Here is a 27,230-nt window from a genome sequence, read left to right on the forward strand (position 1 = left end):
AAATCTAAATAATTTAAAATAGTTTGTGGGATTAATATAATTGTAATAGCATAGCTTCATTTTATTATTTCTTAAAACTTGTTTCATTTTTCTATTTCATAATTCAGTCTTTCATATCCCAGAGTTTTGATTCCTGTGACATCCGGCTTTGCTGTTTGAAATGTATTTACAGGAAGAAATAATGAAGTTTTTAGACAACTTTTAGCCAGTTAATGGTCTGACATGAGATTAACAAATAACTGACAACAAAGTTAATATTCCCACTGTACCTGGAATAATTCTGCTTCTGTTTTGTGCAATCTTATGTGTTTGACATAGTGATCTTACAACTGAAGCAAATCCCCCCCTTTTAATGTTACATGCTGCTCCAAAACCAGTGAGTTTATGTGCGTTTGACTTGGTAACTCTTTGCTCATTTGATTTGAGATGTTGGCAACTACTCAGTGTGGCCCACTGGGAAGTACCTTTCTTTGGGAGATGAAGTGCAAGTCCTTTTTTGTGTGTTCTCATTAGGCCCCAGCACAACGTGCCAAGAGGATTCCTGTGCAAACCAGGGCGTGTGCCTCCAGCAGTGGGATGGGTTCAGCTGTGACTGCAGCATGACCTCCTTTAGTGGACCATTATGCAATGACCGTAAGTACATGGAAAAATGTCCCTCTGAAAACCTGAAGTAACATTTGAAGCAAGTGCCTAAAGCTTTATGTTGTTTTAATATTAGACATTTAACTGGGCTGGTAAACCCTGTGAAAATCTGTAAGGCTTGTGGTAAGAACAAAGAATATGCTTTATAAATTTTGGAAAATGTGCAGTATCAAACACAGGCAGAACTTGGTTTTGTTGCACTTGATTCCAAGTCCAGTATACTGATGGTTACCTGTTTGATGCAGTCCCTTTCCTGCCTAAATATTTCAAATGGATTTTTTTCCTGATTGAAAACACGTTTTACATTTTGTTATCTTAATGTAGCACTATCACAAGGGCTATAATTACTGTGAAACAGTTGAGAAGGCTTATTATCTCCCTTTGTGGATTTCTTTAGGTGACACACTAAATATGCCAATAATAAAAGCATGCTGAGTATTTTAGTTCTTTTAGATTTCATCTGAATAACATGCAGCAACCATCTGGTCTTCCAGGAAAAGCTTAAATGTGTCAAAAATAAGGGTCCTGATTCACCAGCTTCATAATGTAGTTTTATTCCAACCTAACCTTATTGATCTAAATAGAATTATGCAGGAGTAATGGTAGAATAATAATGGAGAGCCATAATGTTCCATGGTAAATGATAAAAGTAAGCTGCTGATTTTTGGTTTGAGTTTATCACATTTGTAATATCCAAATGTTGCACATTTTTATACCCATAAGAAGACTGAATTGCTTTAAGGCATTTTTATTTCTGTTTGTATACATTTATCTTTAGAAAAATTACTGACAATAGGAAGTGTTGTATAACTACCCAGTCAAGTATTCTGTATTTTTCTGTCTTGTTCTGGTTCTCCACACTAAAGCAAGGCATGCCATCTTGACAGACCCAAAATCAGCAGAATATTTAAAATCTGAAATGCCATTTGCTCAAATTGTGTTCATGACAGGGCTAGAAAATTAACTGTATGCAAAAGCCAGTAATTTATTTCCATGAAAGTTCTGTAGTTTGAAAACTAGAGAAAGGATGAAAGGACTTATTCTGTTTCTCTGCAGTTGCTCTTATGGTAGAAATAAAATCTGGTATTGGAAATTCTTCAATGATTTGAGCAAAGGTTTGGGTTTACTTTATATATATGAGTTCGCGCTTGTCAGCAATGTACATGTCATATAGCTAAACATATGATTTTACAGTTTCATCCCCCTACTTACTACAAGAGAAAAGTGTTTCTGTTTTGCTTTTACATTGTTATTTCTGTTTTGTAATCTTTTGAGTTGTTTCAGAAGTAACTAAAACCAACCTGTGAATTATAACATCTAGCAAAGGAGAAACTCATAACTTTTAGTAGAAATTGTTGTGTGGATCTGGAATATTCTATTGATTATTTCTTCAAGTGACAGGTGATGCATAAATCTGGCAAATTGATGAGCTTATTTAAGAAAGATATTTACCTGTGAATACTCATTTATACAGTACCATCATAGATTACACACAATTGCACACAATTGAGATATTTCACAATATGCCACAGCTGATGATGGTAGGAGTCCTTTTAGAAGCTGGTTGCTAAAAATACTTACTTTATTCCCAGAAAAAAAATATTTTAAACTGTTTTTTTTATGGTTGTTGTAGTTGAAATATAAATTTAACCTCAATACGGATGTTTTGGAATAGAATGCAGAGTCTAGCAAATATAATATATTTTGTTTCTGCTTTTTCTTGGCTCCTTAGATTAGTTCAGATACCAAAAAAAAAAAAAAAAAATCTTCAAAACCCATATGATAAGAGAGAATTTTTGTAGCAGTAAATGTGCCAGAAAGGAGGAAAAATTATGTCAGTGTCATCTGCATGCTCTGAGCCTGCTCTCTGCTGTGTTTGGGAAGAGCATAATGGGAAGAGAAATGATGAAATGATGAAATGTTACTACATAGTCTCAAAGGTGGCCCAGGCTGCACGCCACAGACTAAACTTCATGGCACTGAAATAAGACAAATTCCCTTCATATGAGGAAACCTTCCAGCAACAGGTCTGGAATAGCAGCTGCTTGTTGCTGAAAATGCATCCCCTTCAGGAAGGATGTAGGCACCTTCCTGAGCATCTTTCCATTGCAGATTGTGCGTGGAGCAACACTGGTTGACAGAAGCTCAAATTTAACCCAGTGCTGCTACTCAGGCAGGCCCTAGGCTCACTTTACAAGTGAATATTCTGTTTTATATAAAATGGAAGGCATAAGACATCAAAATCTCATAGACAGATTTTTTTTTTAGTCTCAAACCCCAGCAATTGACCACTTAAGTGTCAGTGGTAATAAGAGAAACAGTTAGAAGTATTTAGTTAAGGTGATGGTATCTGTATGAAAACACAGTTAGAAAGTGTGCCATTCTTGTCAAAATGCTGGACAGATGAAGGAGGAGGGAACAAAACAACAGAGAATAGGGAGTGGGTGTTCAGATGGGTTTCGCTCTCAGCCAGGATTTAACTCATCACACCTCACCTCGTGTTTTGCTCCACGAGCCCTTAGGGGACATATCTTATTAGAAATTTCAGTGATAAAATTGCCAAGGTGAGAGAGGAGCTGTCCAATCCTTCTGTTCACAGCAGAGTCAGATTGCCCAGATTATCTGGGTCCTCTACAAAGATGAAGGCTCCATAACCACTCTGAGAAACTGGTCACAGTGCTCATTCACCCTCACAGTGCAAATATTTTCTTAAAATTTAAATTATATTTAATATATTTCTGTTTGTGCCTATTGCCTCTTGTTCTGTCACTGGACACCACTAAGAAAAATCTGTCTTTGCCTCATATACATCAATTATTTCATGACATTGATGGATCCCCACTGAGCCTTCTCTTCTCCTGGCTGAGCAGCCCCTGCTTCCTCACCCTCTCTTCATAGAAGAGAGCTCTTGATGGCCTTTGTGGCCCTTTGCTGGGTAAACACAAGTTTATTCCTGTGTTTTCCTGTTGTTCTTGCACTGGGGAGCCCAGCACGTGGGAGCAGTGCTCCAGATGCATCTCAGCAGTGCTGAGTAGAGTGGAAGGATCAGATCTCTCAAACTTTCTGCAACATTTTACCACCATCTCTCACATCTCTCAACCATTCTGCAATATTTTACCACCAGCAACCAGTGTTAGGCTTTTTTTTTTCTGCCACAAGATCACATTGCTGACCCACGTGCAAATTGCTCACTATCAGGATGCCCAGATTCCTCTCTGTCAAGCTGTTTTCCAGCTGGTCAAGCCCTAGCTTGTCCTGATGTGAGGGTTTATTCCTCCCCAGATGCAGGATTTGGCATTTTTTTAGGAGGTTCTTGTCAGTGCATTCCTCCAGCTTGTCAGCATCCCTCTGAATGTCAGCACACGCATCTGGTTGATCAACCACTCCTCCCTGCTTTCTATCATCTGCAATTTGCATAAATGTGCACAAATTACCTTGCTGCATTTAAGCTGATGCCTTCTATGCATTTCCCATAGTAACTCCAGAGCATGAAGATCTGACATGCATTGTTCCTGGGCTTTACAGTGCAAATGTTTCACTTGTATCATTCTCCTCTTAAATCCGCAAAACAGGAGGTGTGGAGGAAATAATGAAAGAAACGGTTTCATGGAATGTGTTACAATACATTTCACTGTGCAAGATATTTCTTTAATTTTTGTGATAACATCTACATATTACCCTATGCTGTTCAGTGTACTATTGGAGATAAATATGGGGAAATTAAAATGAAAACCTTTTTTTAAGTTGACTCATAATGAACACTGTTTGAGGCAGATTGTTTTCTCTCCTAGTCCTAGAGTGTCCTCTGTGTGTCTGCTAGGGAAAAAGGAGAAATTTAGGGAATGCACCTCTACAGAAAATGAACTGGGTCAGCTAAATGTAAGGCTATAGTTTTTAAAGTGTAGTCAAGAGCAGCAACTAAAAAAAGTTGCAAGATCTCAGTAGTCCAGTGAGTATGAAGTGCCTGTAGACCCTAATCCTTCGTGGTGGCAGAGGTGGGAACTTTCAGTGAGCTCTCTGCTGGAAGATAAACATGGCGGGACAAGCTTAGACCCCAAGATGCTATCAGATTAATAATTTTTTTCCTTTGATGTAGTATGACACTTAGAGATTTGGGGCACCAATGCTCTTTAGGCATGATAGATAGAAGTGTTACACTGATTAATGTAAAGCTTGCAGTTGTGGTTTTTCCTACAAGTGCTATCATAAAGAGGCTGAACTAAAAGGACGATTAGTGGCTGTTTTTACAAATGAATGCATGTCCAATGGGAAAATACATCATGAACATTGTAACCATGTCTAACAGCAGGTTTTGTAGTGAAAGGTATCCTCCCAGGAAAGTCATCTTTTCTTTTATGTTTTGGTGTGGGTTTTTTTTGTTTGGTTTTTTTTTGTTTGTTTGTTTGTTTGTTTTTTTTAATAAGAATAGGGTTGAAAATTACTTTGGCACAGCAAAACAAACCTATAAGAGATTGTCTGCTTTCTATAAGTTTGTAAAGGTTTATATTCAGGCAGTCTTTCAGTACAGCCTTATTAGTGAATGTAATGGCATGTTTGTGGAAACAAATACTGCTATTATGGCATGGAAAATAGCAGACATAATAACATTGTCATATTGCATTAGTACATGAGTGTTCTGTGCCAAATTGCAGGGCAGCTTCAACACTGTCTGTTACCTTAAAGGAATAATGTATTGGTGTTGTAGTCATGATAACTAACACTGTGTCAACACTGGCACCAAAATCCACTTCTGAAGGGTTAGTGCTTCAGCATGCAGTCTCTCCTGGCTAGGAATTCAACATTCTCAGTCACTGTAAGTATAAAACTCTTTTAAAAAGGTTCTTTTATTTTATTGTTACTGTTTATCAAGAAAAAAATCAAAAACCCTAATTTAAAGGGAGAGTTCTGTCAGTATTATAAACATGGCTTCACAAAATAAGTTTGATTTTTTTTTTATATTTGTTTTTATTGCAGATATACCTTTCAGCTAAAACTTTACCTGTCTTTGCCAGATTAAACTCCAAGTGTGTCTAGGCTTTCGTAGTCCCCTTTTCTGCACTGGGGGCTGAAGCATGTATGTTTCCAGCAAAACAAATCCTAATTATTTCACATTGAATACATTGAATAGTGGTTAATTCTGACTGTTGCTGAGGATATTAGGAACAAGATGCTGTAAAACTACTTTAGTTAAAGTTTATGAGATAATTCAATATTAGAGAATTTGACCTGATAATTTGAGAAAGAACTGAATTCTCTCTTCATCGTAGTGTTTGGGAGAGTGTGTTAAGTAATACTGAGGTACAATTTAAACCACAAAACTTCTACATATTGGGTCAGCATTCAGCATTAAATGTGTGGCTTTATAAACACCAGCCACCTTCACTGAAGAGCTCAGGTCAAAACAAGAACGTTCTCACACTAAATGAGAGAGGAGTGTTATATTCTGGAAATATGTAATTAGTGAGTATATGATAGCCTAGATGCAAGGCAGGTAATTCAGTAATCCACAGGCATATGTGGATATCCTGAAGCTTGCATTGTTTAATGTTTTCACTGTGTGCATACACATGTGAAAAAAAAATCACTCACTACATTTATAATGTACAAAAAATGAGAGTATTTATTATTTTCTCTTGTGTTTGCCACAGAATTTTTACAGTCTTGTGAGCTCTTGTATGGTGTTAAGAATATGGTAGTCATTTGCCTCTCACAATGTCTTCCTTCTCCTGGATTGCAAACCAGAGTGATACTCGCTTTGTATTATCAGTCTGCTATAACACAAAGGATGGATTTAAATAATTTTGCTGCATATATTTTCTTGTCATTTATCAATAGATTTAACTGTTATGGATAGTGCATCTTTTGGACCTTTTAACGCCTAGAATGTAAGATCTATCTTAATACTACTTTTGTGAGCAGGATATATACAAAATAAAGAAGCTTAATTAATCTAGTGGCCAAAAGCTGAACCAGCCATAATGTCCACTCTCAGTAGTTCTTTGCAAAATAATATTACCTATTCCTGGCTAAGACTTTGCAGCTCCTAGCTACCAATAAACACATAACCTGCTATTGAGAAAAGGGATAGGAAATTCCTCAAGTGTACTTTAAAACACATTTGATTTTCATCTCCAGTAGCTGAGAATGGAAAAGATTTGTCCCTGATAACACACCAGTCTAAATACTTCATATTATTATTTTGCCACTGAGACCCACTTTACACATGAGAAATAAATATAGCTGTGCACAAAATTACAATTCAGGGCAAGATGGTGGAATGAACTAATTGAAGAAATCTCAATTTGCTCAGCTTATCTTTTCTTATCTTTTCTGATATCTCACTACAATAATCATCTGGAATTTCTGAAGACAAATATCAGTGGCCTAATTTTTATGAAGTTCTAAGGAAGTAGGACTTCACATACATCTTGAAAATGCAGAGAAATTGAGGTGTTTGGGAGAATTGTAAAAAGTGCAAGGAAAGTGTTTTCTGTGGCTGTCAACCAAGATTACTTACTTTTTGTTGTTTTTTATTAGAAATCTAATCAGGGCGGATTTCACCTTGAACTGTTGGACCCCTGTGCTATTACATGGCAGCACAAGGTGCTTCAGGGAGAACTATGCACAGAGACTGATGCACAGATGACAACATTTTTTCAAGCCTTTATTGTCCCAAATCTGTTAGGTTTTTTTCCTCCACTCTTTTATGTGGGTCTTGCAGTATGTAAATTTGGAAGTATGTAAATTTTAGCTTTTTGCTAAGATATATCAGTCTATTAATTATGTAAATGAACAGGCAAGGTTTCCTTGACAGTTTGAAAACAAGTTTAAGAATTTTTTTCTTGTTTAGATTAAAATTCTGAAGTGGTCAGTTAGAGGAGATATCCATTCCTAAAATAATTCAGTAATTTCCGTTTTCTTAAATCTGTTGCAAGCTACACCTTTAAAAAATGAATGAAAATAATAGCAAGTTGTTTGGCAGTCACTGTAGGAATTCTTTTGTGCAAGAATATTTCTAGCAAAGAGTAGCAAGAAAAGTATTAAGTGGGATACTTGATACAGAAAAACCAAAAAAGAACTTTCAAGGTAATCAAAATACATTGCTATAGTTGTACTTGTAGCTTAGACAGAAGCAATTATGCAATATTTCTGGCCTACTCAGGGATATTTTTTTTATTTCACAATATTAAAAATGGAACATAGTGTCAGAAAATTGCAAGCTTCTCTCTACCTCTGAAGGAATCAAGGGAGTAATTAAATAGGATTTTGGTATGTCAATAATATCTTTCTCTTATTAATGGCATAATAATTTTGTAAATCAAATTCTAGAAGTGTTTCCAGTGTCATAAAGGTGAAAATGATTAAGGGTTAATTAAATATATTCTCATGAAACTAAAATTGTTCTGTTGGGTATCGTTAGATTCCTTTGTCTAGAACTTTCAATTATTACAATTTAATGGCATATTATGTACAGTTCAGACCTGAAATTTCTGTAGACAAAAGCTCTTCACAATAATAAGCATACTGGTCGAGTGCAGCCATTATTCCTTCTCACAGATTTCTCTGAACATCCTAACAATATCATATATTAAAATAAATTTTATGTACCTGGTTGTTTTCTGAGCTAGATTAATCATTCTACACAGCACAGCTGGAAGGAAAGTTTTAGCTCTGGAATGATGTCAGTTGTTCATCTCCAGCAAACCCCCCAAAAAAGGCAATGAGTAATGCTACCTTTTTTAATAGATGACAGCTGCAAGGGTCAAAGATGGTAAGAAAGAGGATGAAAACCTTTCCCAAGCAGAGTGTTCTATAACCCATGGCATGAAAATAGCTCAAAGTGTGTATGGAGAGTTTGGTAATGAATGTCTATTTAATGTGTAAGGTATTTAAGCACAATGGCACAATGGTGCTTCAGAAAGATAAAATTATTCATTTTTTCTGAAGTCTCTACAACAGGACTGGGGTTGCTAAGGCAACCTGTTCTTCCTCAGCATGTGCTCTGGCTTGACAGCTGCATAGGTGGGTTACATTCAAAGTAACTCCACACATATGAGGCATTCCTGTGCTCATTGCAAAACGAGATTTTGTCAGTCTCTTGACACAGTCTTCCCTGTGCTCATTTTAGCCAGATTCTGTAGAAGATTTAGGCAAAGAAAACCTTTCTGTTAAAAGCAGAGTAAAGAAAATGACTGACTTTGATCTAGGTAAATTGAGGTGTTGCAGAGTCCAATTAAAGGCACAGGAAGGGATGCATTATACAGACATTTTTGCAGCTTTCATGATTTTGTTCCCATGCTGCAGAACAGACATTGCACCTGTTTTGGCCACTTTAGGCCTGCCACTCCACTTGAGCAGCAGTTAATCTAAATGAAATATCCATATTTTTCTTAACATATACATCTCTATGATGCTTATTCTCTCAAGGTCACCTTCAGTATTTCATTTTAACTGGGCCTTATGAATCTTGCGTACTGATGTTGTGTTTGGAATCCTTCGTAGCCATTTTCTGATCAGGCATTCCAGGATATTATGAAAGAAGGTAACAGAGTCAGTAACAACAGTATGAAAAAAATACAGATGGAAGAAGCAATGCTCCTAGGACTTATGAAGGAATCTTATGAGGGTTTTTTTTTGTGTCTGGTTGCTTGATGAAGGCAACTGCAAAATGAGGTCCCAGCCTGGGGAAAACCACTCTGTGTTAAAAGCGTCAATACACAGGCTGGGTACTGGAAAGCTGCAAATGCAGAAAAGAGGGCTAAGAACAGCTGAAGTGAAGCTGTTTGGTGCCCACAAACCCAATTAAAAGTCTGTGCTAAGGATGCATGTCAATTTTGTGGTAATTCTCGAGGAATGATCATGCTGCTAAGCTTTATGTTATCACTCTCCTTTAATGAAGCCACACTTTAAATTAAAAGCAGACATATTCAGAAGAACATCATTTTAGTGTAAACATCCACACACTAAAAGATACTTAAAATTTATGATATGCAATATTCAATGTCAAAGTGCATTAATATTTACAGATACCATTTGCAAATCATCCAAACTCGGAGTCTGCCTTACCATATAAGGGAATCCTCACTACAGAATGTTTTGATGTTTTAAAATTCTCTCTCTCTTTTAAATACTGTGAATCTTAAGAAAACTTCTAATCAGGTCAGTGGTCTCATATTTAGACAAGACAGATGTCTTCTAGCAGCAAACTGAAATTCAGATGCAATTTGAGTCTCAAATCACCAGGGAATGTCTTGATTCAAATATGTGGAAATCCAAAGTCATATAGAGGGTCATGGAATTTTCCTTCTCCTTCAAGTATTAAACCCGATCTTGAAAGTAAACCCAGAAATTCTGAAATTACTTGAAATTCTTTCTACTCTCCTTTTTCCCCCCTCTTTATTCCATCTTCTGGTTCACCAAAACATGTTAGCTTGGCCTTGGGTTGATTGTGGTCATGAATTTTCTTCTGATCCAGTAGCAAGTGTGGCTCCTCAGCTATATTTTGATTTAGTGCTGAGCTCCAGTCTTTCCTCTTTCATTCAGCCTTGTCTTTTTTTCCCTGCTAAAAGGATAGGGACACATTTTAATAGGTTTCCTTTTGTAAACCCTGGGGGGAAGTCTTCATAGGAGGAAATATTCAAAATGATAGTATCTCTGTAATTGAAAGCACTACCAGGAATAAATGAAAAATGTTTCCAAATTAGCTGGACCAATAGTGGCATGTCAGATAAAGTTCAGATACTTTCAGAACTGAGTAGATTGAATTTCTGTACCACTGAGGCCTGAACAGTTTTTAAAATCTTAATTTGGGGGACATGTTAAAGAGCAAACTTAATCCTATTTCCCCCTGAAATTCTACCCCAAAGCTATTCTCTTTCTTGCCTCTACTTGCTACCAACCTGTAATACTAGTGATATTTAATTTGAGCTACTTAAAGCAGCTTTACTGGGATGACAAGCAACTTCAAAGAAAGCTTGTGTGACTCCAACAAATGCACAGGGCCAAGAGATGATATTTTCTCTGAAGATTAACCTTTTCCTGTGTATGATACTGTACACCAGGCAACAGAGAAAAGCTGATTCATAAACCCAGAACAAAAATGCAGTGTATTGTAGTTTCAGATATGTAGAAAATATATTTCTTTTGGCTTTTTCTGTACAGCATAAGTTTTTAACTGGTTGATCAGAAGATAAATAAGCTGTCTAAGGAATTGCTTCAGCTTGTTTCTTAGCCAAATTTTCTAGGAAGAATGAAGTCAGGGTTAAGGTTATGGTTGTGCTGTAAAAAAATAGTATTAAATTTAAGTAATCTGGAAAATCTCAGTTTTGAAAGTCAAAATTGATGGGTCTTTACATTTAGAGCATGATCATCATCTTAAGTAGAAACATTAAATTCCCCTAGTTCCCTTATACTGAAACCCTCTATAGAAGCTCTCTAAGAGTAGGAATTCTGTTTGTTGGTTTTTTTCCCCCCAGTTTCTATAAACTTTTTGTCCCATGTACCTTCCAAAATGAGGGTCTTGGTGGACATGTAATGGCAAAGATATTTTTAAGTCACATCGTGTAATTCAGTCTCACCAGCACAACTGTGGTGGCTTGAGGGGGGACAAGTTTGGAGCAAATTTAAGACCTGTAAACTTCTTAGGCCAGCTCTGAATCCTAAGCCAAGTTCTTGGAGAGCTACATCTTCTGCTTGATGTGCCAGAAGTAATTACTATGGAGAGGGCATGCTGGGAACAGAGGTTAACATTTCTCAGTTTGTGCCATACTAAGGTATTGATGCGTAAATATTGGTGGAGTTGTGTGTTAAACAGCTTTTAAAACTGGGAGGCTTAAGCAGGAAGGAGTAAGAATGTGGAAGGCTGTAGGGAATCATAGCTTGGCGTAAAGGTGTTCACAGTTGTACAGTCTTAGCTCATAAATTTTGGGCAATTCTGGGTAGTTTGAAGCAAACTTCTAAGTCATCTTAAGTATTAAGGGTGTAAAGCCTTCCAATTTTTAAGAGTAATAGAAAGTGTGGGGGAGGAATTCCATAGGATAACTCTACACAAGTCCTTGTTCATGCTTAGGTTTAATTAAACTGAAATATGGACTACTGAGAAGCACCTATACATTGGCAAATACTATTCCCTCATGTGAATGTTCTGAAGTTAATTCTAATATGTATGTTTATGGGAATTAAAATGTGAAAACTTATAGAATTATAAAAGTCATCTCATATGAAGACAAAAGCTTCTAGATTAATATACTCTCAGAGATAATTCAAATAATTCCTTCATTGTTAAGTGATTTGGAATAAATCTTTTTTTCATCACTCTATTAGAATATAGTGGTTTGGTTCCTTTTTTGGGGGGTTTTGGTTTTTTTTTGTTTGGTTGTTTTTTTGTTTGGTTTTTTTGGAGTTTTTTTGTTGTTGTTTTGTTTGTTTGGTGTTTGTTTGGGGTTTTTTTGTTTGTTTTTTGTTTGGTTGGTTTTTTTCTTTTTTTTGTTTTGTTTTTGAATAAAAAAGGGAGGGGTCCAATAACCATGGCCCAATAACAACATTGAAAAAAAACTTTTCTGACTTAAGATGTCTTCCTAATGTGAAATTCTTATCAGAGTTTCTGGGATTGTTGACAGTAGGAACAATTTGCCTATTTTCTTTTTCCTGTTTCAGCATGAAAAAGCTATAAATCCAAAGGTGAGGTTTAATATGAGTTGCACAGTGCACATGTTCAGTTGTGTGAAAATCCAGGCATTTCATTAGATTGACTTGTTTGGCTTGGAAGAGCCTTCATCTCTGTGAGCAAGTCAGATTGATAAAAGGGGTAACACACAGCCCAGAAGTCCCTGAAGACCTTCAGGATTTGAGCTTCATCTGCTTTTTAATCCTAACATCCTTTATTATTCCGTGGGATGGTGTGGATTGGCTCCTGGAGCTCTGGCAGGTGGCAGCGGTCCCGTGATTGCATCTCAGCTCTGTGCTGCCAAGGCACAAAGGAGAGCCATGGTAATCCACTCCACTGGGGTTGCAGAAGTCACTGCATATTGCCTGTGCTTTTAGTACCCTAAATCCTATCCTAAAATCCTACATCTCTTTAAGTTTTAAACATATATGTTTTAACTTTTGAAGAAAGTAGCATAAAATAATAATTAGGCTTCATATACCACTCTGCCACAGAGAGCAACAAAAATGTCTAATGATCATGAAGAATAAATGGTCCTGTCCAGGCTGCCTCTTTTTTCTTTTCTTTTTTCTTTACTTTTTGCCAAGGCTTAGCTATTTAATATATGTAAATTATTTAACCTACACTTGTCCTTAAAATACGATTGTGTCATCATTTATGTTCACTTTAAATCAGCTTTTAAAAGGAAAAGATTTGAAGATTTGCAATGACATTTATTTCTACTGCCATCTGTGCTCCAAAACTTCTATTTATTAGTATATTTATTCCATTTAGATATAATGTGATTTATCTCTTCCCTCATCTTAGTAAACATTTAGGTTGTGATTCTGTAGTTATTTATGACTGGACTTGAGGCTGTTTTCAAGCACTTTAAAACCTTTATTATTTTTTCCTCTTGGAGTGGCATAAAAAGGCCTTAAGTCAAAATCCAGTATATCTCAAGAAAGCCAGAGTAATTACCTTAAGAAGATAGAATGCAATAGCACTGACAGAACAGGAAATATCCCCTCTGCCCCTGGCCTCCAGGACAGCAAAACAGTTCAAGGACAGTGTGGACTCAAAAAGGAGATTTAAAGTTTTTTCTGGCTCTGACTTTGTTAACCTGGGTCGTTACTGGGATTCTCAGGTGTGCTGCTTCTCACCACCCACAATGGCTCTTCTGCCATCCTGCACCGGCAGGATGAGTTGGGGACTCATTCCTGTAGGACATGAGTGGGACAGAAATAAACAAACTCTGTCTGATCTGTTGTTGTGTTGGATACAGAAAGTGATATCCAGCAGACTGAAGAGCGTAACTTTTAAAGGAAAATGCATCAGACCTGTAGAGGATATGTAAGAATTAACATAACAATGAACACTTTTGTCCACTCCAAACTAGCAGCAATAATTAATGTCTTTTTGAGAAAAATATCAAGTATATAATGATATTTGAGGTCTGAGTTCATTAGTGATAGATACACTTGGAAATGGTGATAATAACAAAATATTTATTCAACTTCAATGCTGATTTTTATGTGCACTTTTTCCCAGAAGGTTTTAGAGCATCCCAAATGGATTTGTTTCTGTACCATGATGTCTGTTCATATTAATGTTTGGGAGAGAGATCAATGAATTTATTTATGAGAACATATTTATCAATTCTGCAGATGGCAAAATAAGCAAGCAATGATGTTGTGGCTACCATGATTAAGCATCACCTCTGATAACTCTTTCCATTCAGTGCTGATATTTGCCCTGTGTTTCTTCTGGGATTAGTCAATTGTAAGGGTCAGATTGGAAGCAATTTCTTTGCTGATTTTAAAAGGAAGAAATAATTTTTTTCTACCTAAGTGTCATTTTGCCTTGAATAAACTAAAATGCTCCAGAATGGAGACTAGCAATTATTGCATATTGCAACTCAAATGTCATGCTATGATATCAATATTCCTGGCATGGGTATGCACATATATCTTTTTTTTTTTTTTTTTCACATTTTTGATACATGAAGTTGATGTTCAATTATATGCACATATATCTTTTTTTTCTTTTTTTTCTTTTTTTTTTTCCCACATTTTCGATACATGAAGTTGATGTTCAATTTCGTATGTTTAAATTGGGAGAGATTAATTTGATGATCAATCGGATGTAGTAAAAACTCTTCCTGATATTACATTTTCTACATTTCTATATTTTCTTAAATATTTCCAAATCCCCTTTTCCTTTTGGCATCCTTCAGTAACTTTGTTCAGGGGCTAAATACCGCCATGACAGAATTTTTTGATAAAACTGTGTTAAACTCATTGGAAACAAGATTGATTTCTAAGAGGCAGCTATCTTTGTAACCATGACGGAATTTTTTGATAAAACTGTTAAACTCATTGGAAACAAGATTGATTTCTAAGAGGCAGCTATCTTTGTAGACAGCCACAAGTTCTATCTCTGCCTAATGAGATCCAGGCCCTCATGGCTCTGAAATGCTCAGTTTTCTGTGCTGAATGTGCAGAGCCTGTGCCTGACTGGGGATCTGCTGTGTAGCTGTATAAACCATGCTGTGGCATAGGGCCATTATTAAATTTACTGTACGCTCCTGTGGTTCCTGGCAGCGCAGCCTCGTCTGCTGAGATGCCATTGAAATCAGCTCCTCAGGCAAAACATCCATTAAAATTTCTTCTTGAAAGGAAAAAAATCTTCTGCTAATTTGCTGCAATTTATGTTTGCTTTGTGATTCTGCAGCCGAGCCTGTCAATGAAACTGTGTTAATCATTAGGAAGCTGGTGCCTGTATGCATTCAGACATCCTACAACTACCACTCCTTAACTACAACAATATTCCACAAAGCTTTGGTTTTATTTTTCTAGCATGGTTAGAGCCTTATGGCATATGATTTTGCAATTTTTTTTTTTTTGCACCTTAAAAATCCTTGAGTGTTTTGTTTGCTGGAATAACTGTGCTTACAGTACTGTACTTTTTCCTTTTATATAGTGTAGTTTAATGATAGAAAATGGGTGTCTCACAGATAAAATTACGTACTGCTGCTATTGTGTCCTGTCTCTAAGGCTTAAGCCCTATAATCTTTTCAAAATTGATCATTAGTTGCTTATCTTCCATAATGTTACTGTTGACTAAAAATTTGGAAAACACTTAAATTATAAGGAAAAAAAATATAATAGGAGATGGTGGGTAGCAGTTTGTGGGAAAGCCATTAGAAATAGAGAGTGGGTAGCAGAAGCATTTCTTATAAAAGGTTTCAAGACCCCAGAAATCTAAGATGAAAAAAACCAAAACTATTTAACTGTGTTAACATACTGGAGTGATTTTTTTTTTTATTTTTTATTTTGGAGACATATAGAGGTCTGTGGACCCTCTGTGAACATGATCATCTCATGCAAAAAGCTGAAGCTCCATTCAGATTTTGAGTAAGCGGTTGCCATTCCATTGGACTCTTCTTCATATTTGAAATCTGTGGTTGTGTTGCCCACCTGACAAGCTTAATAATATAAAATTAATCCAAAACTACTCTCATTTCCATTCTGGAGAAAGTGAATAATTCAAGAGAACAGTGCTTTCTAATGATATTTTAGGATTAGTTTGACAATAGGTAAATCTCCCCCTCAGTCTTGCAAGTGCAGCAACGTGTTTATATCAGTCACATGTTTGTTCAAAGAGACAGAATTTTCAGGTGATTTGATTGTTCAAATTCATGTCAGTGTCTAGAATTTGGTCTGGTGTTTGAGTCTGCAACAAGGTGAGCTATCATGTGCATGTTAAGAGTTTGTGTAACTCATACCCTGCTCTTTCCCTACTTGTTTCTAAATCCTAAAAAGAGGCTGAGAGTAACTTGTGCTGTCTGAGGCAAGGAAATTTTACCTAATAAATTAGCAATTCTCTTATCTCACTAAGCCATTTCAGACTCTCTCACAACATGCTCTATTTTATGTTATTCTGCTGTGATTTTTTTTTCTCATTTTGATCTTAGTGTCATGATTAGATCAGAGGTTTTGCTATGCTGGGATAAACTCATGATCCAACTCATTCACTTTTCACTATTTGTGACACCAGATGTTTCTGGTGAGTGCTAGAATGATTGAGCTTATCATTAAGAAATATTGATATTTAAACCCTCTTTTTAGTTTTATTCATGGGCAAGCTTTTGTTTCTTAACCAGTGAGATATCTAAAGAGAGATATGAAAGTGAAGGGTATGTAGTATCACTTATTTTAATTTCACATTTTGGTGAGGAGCAAGGTGGAGGTGTACTGCTATGTTTTACAGTCTTATCAGAATAATGCCAGACCTTCATGTTGTTTAATCCCTGTTTAAAACTTCCAATAATCCTGGGTTTAAGTTTCTAGTATTCAAGATTTGATGCATTTGATGCTACAAAAGTTCTGGATATTTTAATTAAATGCCATTTCTCTTAAGCATTTTAGGATTTAGCAGTGTTGACTCTGTGCTGAAATTTCATTTTGCTTAGAATTCAGTAGCTATGATTATCAGGGTACAATTGCAGCTTTAGTGCTCTCTGGTAAGGATGGGAAAATTGCTTAGACTGAAACGATTTGCAAATTTCTGCACATCAAGGGGTTGCCTGCCAAGATTTTGCTTTTCACAAATGTGAATCTCTCACAGTGGGAGCACACACGGGCAATTGCTCTCCAAGAGATGCTTTATTCTCAAATTTGCTTTCCCTAGCTTGAGGCAGTTGCATGTCAGCTCCAGGTGCCTGTTGTGGACAGCTCCATCTGACCATCTAGAGCATCGTTTTTAGGTAATTTTGCATCCTTGTGAAACTTGTTAAAAAGCCATTTCAGAGACACATCCTGTGCTTTCCAGGTAGGACAGCTTGCTGAGCTGGCAAGGAAGAGCATGTTTGTATGTATCTCTAAAAGATGGATTGGAAATAACTGAGAAACTAAAACAGCAGGATGCTGGAGAAGAACAGAGATGACTCTGTATGTGTGGTGTCCCTACCTAGAGACAGGTTACTTTCAGGGAGATCAAAAGATGCTGTTGATCTCAGGCAGCCTTCTGTAAACTGAGGGGAGAATATAAATTTAAAAGTGCAGACATGTGCTCTGATGTGAGGTGACTGAAACCAGCCTTCAGCCTTTGTAATTTAAGTCTCACGACCTGTGGAGCACAGTTTCCCATGGCTGCATTCACAAGAGAGAAAGAATAACTGATTTTTCTTCCTTTTATCTTTCCCTTCTTCCACTTAGTCTAAAAAAAGGAACAACAAGATAAACAACTGAGCACTGCTGTCTATATTAAGGTTATCTTTTGGGCCTAAATGTTAAAATTGGAGGTGATAAATTTGAGAGTGATCTCGGGGAAAAGGAAAAAAAACCAAACCATTGCAATGATGACCTTCTGTAGTTTATAGGAAACATCAACCAAGACACACACCCCAAAAGGTCATTGCCACAAAAAGGAGCCAAATTCCATATTTTAAAAGATTCAACCGAGGGCAAATTCTATAAAAATCAATAAATTTGCTTCCATGTCAAGTCATCATTCTGATCATACAAATACTAAGACAATGTGTCTTGGTTTTATGTTGTCTAATAGCACTAGGGCAGCACTTGTTGCAACTGTGTATTTTGACTTCATTGCCACCATGTGCCATTTCTGCTTGGGTTTAGAACTAGAGGAAATGTGAATTTACCCACCTGAGTGTGACCTCTTAGTACAAATTAGTACTAGAGTTGGGGTTTTTTAAGACCATTCTGCAGAAAACATGAAGCAGACAATGGCTCCTAAGTAGCAGATGAAGAGTAAATAAAGAAGGTATTTTAGGGACCGGTATAAAAAACCAGAGAACACAAAGCTGAGGTGGCTGGACATGCACAAACCCTTTTTTATTCCAGGGACATATAGCTGATGACCTACAGCTATGTCCATATTGTCTTAGGGAAAAACAGGCAGATAAAGTCTCTAGGGGCCAGCAAGAAGAATTGTGATGGGTGTCCCCTGTGGAGCATCCCTTCCTGGGCAGCCTGTTCCATGCAGCAGGGAATCATGTAATGTTGACAACCATGATCATCTTTTCCCTCAGTGAGATGACACCTGTCATCAATACCTGCCAGTCATCAATACCTGTCATCAGCCTGCTGGTTTTTGGATAATACCGCCATTTTGACTCTGGTTGAATTTGGCTTAATTAGAGTGTCAGTGTTGCACACCAATTGACTGTTCAACCCTGTGCACACCTGTTTTTTCTGACTTTTATCAAGTATTAGGAGGAATGTTATTTACTTACCTTGCTAGCACAGCTGTAATAGTCTGGAATCTCACAGGAGGGTGTGGTAGTGTCTTTCTTCAAAGCATTTGTGTGAAGTTCTGAAGTGTAACTCCCCAGATCCACAATATTCATAAGCAATAATTTTTATGAAAATGAAAAAAATTCAAAGTTGAAATCCTTGATCTACTTTGTTTCCTTTTGTAGATAGGAATGAGATAAGACAAATGGGAAAACAAAGCTATGTAGAAAATATGAGAATATTGCAAACACTCAAATTACTCAAAATCACTTGTCACTCAAAATAAGAATTTGCCATTTAGAGAAAGCATCAGTGTGAGCAAGAAATTACTGTAATTAAAGATAAACATGTCTGTGAGGTATTTCTCAGTGCAAAATTAATGAAGTTTGTTCTGAAACAACTTTGCCATAGAAAAATGATATCGAAAAACAATATCAAAAACCAAGACAAACCTGCAAACACAATTATATTTGGAAACTCTTGAGGCATTCCCTTTCACTGTGTAGTACAGTTTTTTTCAGGTTTCCTTTCAGGTGGTTAATTAGCTGCTGACTGGGCTAAGAAATTAACACCTTTTTTTTTTTTTTTTTTTGAAATGGGGGTTTAAAGAAAGCGTTAATCTAAACTGTCAAGTCCACAGCCAGCAAACTTGGAGAAAATTTGGAGCTCAGACCACAGCTGATGCACAAACATTCTAATCTTAGGTATGCACCATCTAGCAGCAAGAACTCAATAATTCCATGATACTTAATTTGTGTGTGAGAAAAATCTGCATAGGAAAAAGTAAAGGGCACTGCAAGTTTGATGGGTTTCTGTTCCCAAGGTTCTTTGGATCCCAAACTCTTCCACTTGAAGTTGTGCTTAACTCATTTAAATGAGCTTCTTTGTGACTGTAATCAAAGCAGAAATGTGCAAGTCCCAACCCCAGTGGCATAAATGTTTTCTTTTGACCAGTTAGTTTTCAGGTAACCTCAGCTGCTCTCCAGGTTACAGTCATCTGCTGAATTGGGACTGCTTCTTGGATGAGCTGTCCTAGTGCATTTTGGTTTTTGTCATGTTTAATTAATTCATTCATTAATTGCAGAGAGAAAAAGCCAACCTGTATCTTAAGCAATCTTACATCATTGTCTTCCTTTCTTTATTATCTTAATGAAACAACTTGCATCTTGAATGACTCTGCTAAATTGGCATCTGTAATTAGCTATGAAAGTATATTTTTTAAATTAAAAATAGGGGGTCACAATTTAACTTTGTTCAGAAATATTTTTCTAAACCTTATTCTTTCTAAAATCCAACTTTGATTGTACTTGAGGCTCTATTTAGCTTAAAAATAAATGTTTTATCTCCAGCAAGCCTAAAGTCCTATTTCTTTTTTTTTTTTTTAACCTCATTGCATAATGGACTGTAAGCAGTTCAAGCTGAATTTTTTTTGGTCGAGATTCATATAACAGGTGAAAATTTAATTTTGAGCAGCCCAGGAGTTGGACCTCTTTAGTCTGGAGAAGACAAGAAGGAGGGGATCTCATTACTGCGTATAAATATCTCAAAGGCAGGCGCCAGGGTCTTTTCATTCATGGCCGGTGACAGGACAAGGCCATAAACTAAATCACGAGAAGTTTTTAAACCTTAAAAACCTCAGCACGAGGAGGGATTTCTTTACACTGAGGGTGGCAGAGCGCTGGCACAGCTGCCCAGGGAGGCTGTGCAGTCTCCCTCCCTGGAGACATCCAGACCCCACCTGGACACGCTCCTGTGTCACTGCTCCAGGTGACCCTGCCCTGGCAGGGGTGGGACTGATGCTCTCCTGAGATCTCTTCCAACCCTAACAACTCTGTGATCTAGTGGTTTCTTGGACACACTCAAGTGCATTTTCACTCTGCATTTCATATACTTTTAATCAAGATTCTCTCATTAGTTGTGTTGTAGCAGAAAGCTTTTTACTTTTCTGTATTTATTATCTATATAAACTGTGCAGTCAAAATAACAAAGGCACAGTTAAACTCCAGCTCTGCTTTTGCAGAGATTCTTTGTATTTTGGAGGTCAGAACTTCTCAGCCTCTGTGTCTCTATAAAAAGTTATGCCATAGGAGTGTTAGGAGAATTTGAATTCTGTAACATCTGTAAAGCCTTGAATCATAAGGCATCTCAGCATATGCTTAGAATATCTGTCTGAAAATGAGGGCTTGTAAATACTACAGAGAAAGTTTCTGTAGGACAGATTAGAAAACATTCTGTGGAGAAGGAAAACCAGGGATGGGCAAAGTGAAAATAAAGGGAAAAAAAGGACAGAAGCATGAGAAATTAAAGTGAAAGAAGATAATAGAAGGAGAGTTACTGATAAGGAACAGGTAGCTAAAAACTATTTTTCAGAAAAAGAAAATCCTAAAACAAAACACAATCTTAAGACAAAATACTGTGAACAGATTAGCCACTTGTTATAATTAAATATTTACTTTATGTTAGTAAAGGAAATTAAAACACTTAAAATCATATAATTCAATAGATTATCCTTCATAGTGGTTGACAATATTTGTTGTGCATAGACATACTTCAGTGTTCTTTTGGAAAGATTCAGGAAACAAATGTAGCTATGGCTTTACTTGGTTGCAGGTAGAAAAAACTTGTGTTTTTAGCTTATCCAAATACAAACATTCCAAGCTCTTGAAGTAAATACTAAATCTAAAACTATTATCACCAGGGTTTAAAACAAACAAAAGTATATGGATTGTGTGTGTAAAGATTGACATTATGAAGAAATGTTTCTTCTGTTCTCAATTATTTATTTATTTATTCCTCCAGGGGAAACATGCTTGAAATATTTTCATTCCCACCCCTCACCCCCTCCAAATAGCACAGTAACTGTAAGAATAGCAAATGTGAAAGGCCTTCTTTAAAACTCATTACAGAAGATTCAGGCTGAGTGGTCTTTCTGGTGTTCATCCAGCTGTTTCCTTATAATGCCTACTCCTTGCAGAATTTATTATCTTTAAAATTAAAGCAAAGAAAAAAGGAGAGTTACAAGTATATTTCTTTGTCAAGGCAAGACAACCCCATGATTTATTAATCTATTTCCTCAGTTGCATTTTGAAATACAGCAGATGTAAAGCTGTATTAAATGTTCTACTCTACACTACCATTTAGCAGCAAAAAATGAAGGAAAACATCATTTGATCTGCTCTAATAATTTGAAAATTATCTACAATAATAATAATAATAATTCCTTTCAATGACTAAATAAATAAAAATGAAATGTCCTAGTCATTAAATATCTATTGGAACATCTGGCACTGTACCATGGTAGCATGGAAAGCCTGCTGTGCATGGAACTTGTCACTCTGTTGTGGGGTTTCCTGATGGCTGGGAATGTGACTTTATTCTTAGTGCAGGCTAGAACTCATTGTCTAGGGCATAAGGAGTAATGCCAGAAGGAAAAAGTCATTCCCAGCATGATGAAAACAGCAGTGGTGGTATGGGATTGACTTTTGAAGATCCAGAAGGTGACACTCAACATGTCCATTGAATGGGAAATTGTATTGGAACCCATTCAGTAGGGAAGGCTCTCCTGAAGTGTTTAGTAAGTATAGGGAAAACAAAAATGTGGTTAAGAACAATTAGCTGACTTGTTTGTAGCTTCTGTCTTGTTTTGTACTTGACAATACCCCTTTCTGTCTTGTTTTATATCAGTGTCTCTCTGTTATTCTTTGCAAACACTTTGGGTAGAAAGTACAGTATAATAAAGTTGACAGAACATTAATTAGTTGTCAACAGGTACTGAGAAATCACAGCTTTCAATATAGTGACTTTTCTAGATAGATATTACTTTATCTTGGTAGATAGGATTTATGAGAACAAAATAGCAAGATGTGAATCAGTGGTGCTAAGTGTTGCCCAGTTAATATCCATTTACTGGATATTTGATGTTTCAAAAAACTCACAGTAATATTAATCATACAAGAGTTTTGTTTTTCAGAATGTAGTCTCTGGTGATAATAGCTATTTTTTTCCTATAAATAAAAACTGGTAATTGAATTTAGTAAAAAAAAAAAAGTAATTGTGCTTTGAGATCAGCTGACTTTTACATGTTCATCACCTTAGTCCAGTTTTTTCCTGGTGAGCATCAACATTTGCTTGCTGTGCAGATTTAACTTTTTCTGGGAAGATTCATACAGCAGCTACTCCAATATATATGATACTTCTTGAATTTCATATTTTAGAATGCTAAGGAATTGCATTCCATTCTACAAATATAAATAAAATCTCCTTATCATTGAAATACCTGAAGTTATATAAGCACATTTCTCTTTTTGAGAATGGTAAGTAGATAGTCTAATTTTATTTCATTTTTTTTCTGAAAGATTGTATTTGTAATTTGTTGGTGGAATGTTTAGGTGCTCTCACATAGATCTATAAAAAATTGTCTAAACACTATAGTATATTTTCTGAAAATAAAAGGTTGTTTTGGAAATAATAGCACCTTTTGATCCCTGTGGAGGCTTTTGAAGGTATTTGAAACAGTAAAATTTATCTTTTTTATTGTTGTATAGATAAAACTGCTTGCATTTGTTTCTTAGGACAGAGTATAATTTAAACAGACCAAATATTGTTCTGAACAACAATAAGAAATGAACAAGAATGAAGCTACTAAAAAGTGCTAGATCTGTGGCCACTGTATATGTATATATATATGTATATGTATATATGTATATATTTATGAATGCAGACACCAGAATGTTCAAAGGCATAGTGAGTTCCATAGAGAGTTTTCATTATAGAGCAGACCTTTTGAGTTGCTGCCATGAAAGCAAAGGCCTGTTGCTGATTGGCATCCCTGTGATGAGTTGCTCTGGATTACACACGGACTAAAAACAGATTTAGGAATTCACCTGTGCAGTCACCAATACTGAATAGCCTCTGTGCAGAAAGGAAATCCTGTTTTCATATGTGCTTTGTGTTCTTGACTGCAAGCCCTGAGCTCTGGAATGTTAACTGGTGTAATACCATAGAGTTCTTTGGTGAGGTTCCAAAGTGCACTTTGCTCAAACCACTCTTCTGCCTAAGGGCCAGGAGTCAAGCAGTGGTGCACACATTGTGGGTTTCTCCATCAGTCCAAAGTGTCAGTGGCAAGTGCATTACCTATGCCATAAGTATATTTTCCTTGTCACTGAGAAAATCCCACATATGCTGTAGCTATGATGCCCAGGGACACCCTGGGATAAGAACATAAATGTAGGGCATTATTGTGAAGTTACATTATCCGAATCCTTTGTCCCATGATTGTTTGCTTTAGACTCTGTGGTAACATGTGAGTGGGGGAGAAAAAAAGAAAATCTAAATAAAGCACAAGGACACCCAATCTACCCTAACAAGAAAAAGAATTGTTAAGGAAATCACAGTGCCGATGTCTAAATATTTCACAATTAGGCATTCATTTGGAAAGAGCAGCTGCTCTATGTCCTCCACGTACTATTTTGCTTACATTGTTTACTGATTACAAAACACAGAATATACTTTTATTGACTATGTTTTCCCCTACAGTCTTCTAAGAGAGTAATGATGAATATTCATATAAAGAAACAGCTTCAAGGTTCTAGCACTAGCAGCAGCTGTGCTTCTTACAATGTCTGCAGTCACTTGGGCTGACTAGATGTAAATAATTTACATGTGCTGTATATAGCAGCCCTTTCAGATCTCAATATATTTATGCTAATAAGTAACTTAGATTTTGTTGGCACCCACTGTGTTGTTCAAACTGAAACAAAAAGTAGGTTGTGGCTGTTCAGGGAGTAGACTTCCAGTTGCCCTGAACAACTGCCATGTGCAGTACAGAAGCCATCACAGTTAAATGTTGAATCTCCAGATCCTGGAGGAATATTTTAAAGCTGATTATCACTATCAAGAAAGTCCTTGACGTCAGAAGGCACTGACTGAAGTTCTATGCAGTGCCTGTCTAGTTACCTATGACTTCAGAATTCATTAATATCCAAACATTTCAAGGGGAAGGCAGTAAGCTCTTTTGGTATAAAATAGCAAGATTGTTCCCTCATATTCTTTCATTAGTGATATAAATCTGTAGCAAGTATAGGAAAAAATGCTTTTTCCTTCAGTATCTACCATGAAAGTTTTGCATCCTGTGATAGATGCTTATGTTTATATTATGATGTGTAGATCTGCAGTGCCATGGAGGATCAGTCTGGTTACAAAAAAGTATATTTTTTGTAACACGAGGAGACTCACCTGTTTGAGCTGTGAGCTCACACCCCCTGCCTATAGATGTATCTCTTGTGTAGATTAAAAACATTTGCATGTAAAAAAACATGTGCAAGTATGTGCAAGTATAAAACCATTCCTGTAGCTATCTGTTTGCATATACAGGTAGAGATTGTTCTTTAAGAAAAAAATTCCATGCTGTCTTTGAGGATTGGTCAACAGGAATAATTGGTGGATGTATATGCCTTACCTATTCATCATTTTGCTTTTCTGCTCTATTTATTTTGTTGGTCAGATTTTTTGGATTATGCTTTCACCTGAAAACACCAAACAGGATTGAACTGGATACTACTGTATGAAGACATATGCAATCAGGAAACTTCCAGTGTAGAAAATTGTGTTGCAAAGTGGCCTCCATTATTTATCAGTTTTAGAACAGTACAGAAAAGATTCCCAAAACTGCTAGTGGAAGGTGCATTCTGCAGCTTTTGGGAAAGAAATTAATATTTTTTTCTTATTTTTGGGTTTCCATCAACCAACAAATACATGTTTCACTATTCTTTTTGATTTGTCAGTGTAATTAACTTTTCTTATGCATATACAATGGCTTTTTTTGGTAAAGTGAAAAGGAAACCATAATTCTTGTCTCTGCTGCCTGCAGTAGTGGTGTGAATATTCAGATGTCACTGCATTGTGCTATGACACCTAGGCAAGGAGTAAGGAATTGCTTTTGCTGGAGGGAAATCCTTGTTTGGATAATGATTGCTCAAAGTTAGATGTATTCATGATAGAAATACATATGTCCATGTCAAGGAAAATTAAAAAGGTCAAAACAGACTCTCCAGATGATGAGTCTGCTTGATGAGTCTTTGCCTCATTTTATTTTATTCTAAACCAAACCCCTAGCACCCCTTCGATGCATATCAGAAACATGTGGAGGCACAGAAAATCGACATTTCACTTACAGAACAGAAGCTAATGGAGTAGTTAATGGCATTTCCATAGCTTATGGTGAATAACAGAGTGCCAGGACTTTAACAAGTGAGCTCGTGATGCAGCTTGTGTCACAAGGGAGCATGTGCTCAAAAAGAGGAGTATTCAGTGACTGAAAGAACTGAGCTGTGCTTTTCCCTATGTTAAATAAAAGGGCTTGGCTTTTACACAGAAGAAAGAGGCTACACCAAAAAGTATTAAAAGATGAGTCAACACCCCCCTCCCCGCCAACCCACACCCCCAAAAAGTAGTATTTAGCAGCAATTTAAAAACTCTAAAAATGCAGTCCTGAAGATTTACATTGAGGCCATTGACTATGTAAAACAGGAGTTAGAATACTAAGCTGGGAATTAAATATTTGCTGTTTGGTGCAGTCTGGTCTTTACAAATGAAAACCTTTGCTTTTCAGTATTATTTTTACAAGCACTTGGAACAGTCTTCTTGGGGCTTATTAATGCTTATTAGGAAATAACAATCATTTCATAAGAGAGTAATCATTCCAAGTGGGAAACTGCTTCAGACCTTCCTATATTTTTGAATAGAGAGGGGAAGAAAGAAAAATAAGTATACTTATGGATTTAAAGATGCTTATAGATACCTAGTGAGATTTTTAAAAGAACCAGACTCCAACAGGTTTAATATTAAATACTTAAATCTTTACAAAATCCTATTATGTGTCTTGATTCACCTTTAAAATTTTATTTGGCTATCAAAATCAACTTTTAGAATACTTTTTTTCAAATTTGATGTGTCTCAGGTGCCTGCATCCCATTGAATTTTGCTTTAGTGTTTAAATCACCTGAGACTGAAGTGCTAATAAATGGATTTATGAGTCTGAATCAAAGGTGTGACTACAATTTATACAAGTAAATCCAGATAACATTAAAAAAAATTGATGAGGTTACTGTTGAACCCTGTAGGTTCTTTAGTCAAACCTGCATTTATATCGGGACTCAAATAATCTGTACAGACCAGTCTGAAGCATACTTTGCCACACATATATTTGATTTCCCAAAACAGAGTCACTTAAGTGTCTCTGTCGTGTTACAATTATAATTTTAGAGGGTGGTTCATAACTCAAGTTTCAATGCTAAACAAAATCTTATGTGTTTAATTCTTAAAGAAAGTAAATAATTAAGTGGTAATTTCTGGACAGTTACCCTAATTATTATTAATACAGCTCATATATGTACTATTGACACATATTCCAAAGAATTTTCCAATTTAAGCTTTCCAGCTGGTACTTATGTCTTCACCTTTCCCCTTCAATAAAGTTCTACAGTAAGAATTGTCTCAAATCTCAGTCTATCTCTGTTTTAGCAATGATTTGTTTTCTCCAGTGTTGAACAACTCCTACTTTTTCATATATTTTTCTCTATTTTTTGGTTGTGGGTTTTTAGTTTGTTTTTTTTTTGGTAGGTTGTGGTTTTTGTTGTTTTTTTTGTTTTGCAAATTGATATTTCATTTTACAAGTAGTGGTTTAA

General features: G+C 36.2%; 1 protein-coding gene across 24 annotated transcripts in view; it reads left to right on the forward strand.

Moving 5' to 3' along the window:
* NRXN1 (neurexin 1) overlaps positions 1–27,230 on the forward strand; it is a 673,223-nt gene that overhangs the window by 337,811 nt on the left and 308,182 nt on the right. For all 24 annotated transcript variants that reach the window (XM_039717321.1, XM_039717302.1, XM_039717313.1 and 21 more), the window contains one exon: positions 514–633. In XM_039717321.1, coding sequence (XP_039573255.1) covers positions 514–633 — 120 coding nt within the window. The remainder of the gene's footprint in view (positions 1–513; positions 634–27,230) is intronic.

The sequence above is a fragment of the Passer montanus genome, unplaced genomic scaffold (genome assembly GCF_014805655.1).
Source record: "Passer montanus isolate IOZ18808 unplaced genomic scaffold, ASM1480565v1 scaffold102, whole genome shotgun sequence".
NCBI lineage: Eukaryota > Metazoa > Chordata > Aves > Passeriformes > Passeridae > Passer > Passer montanus.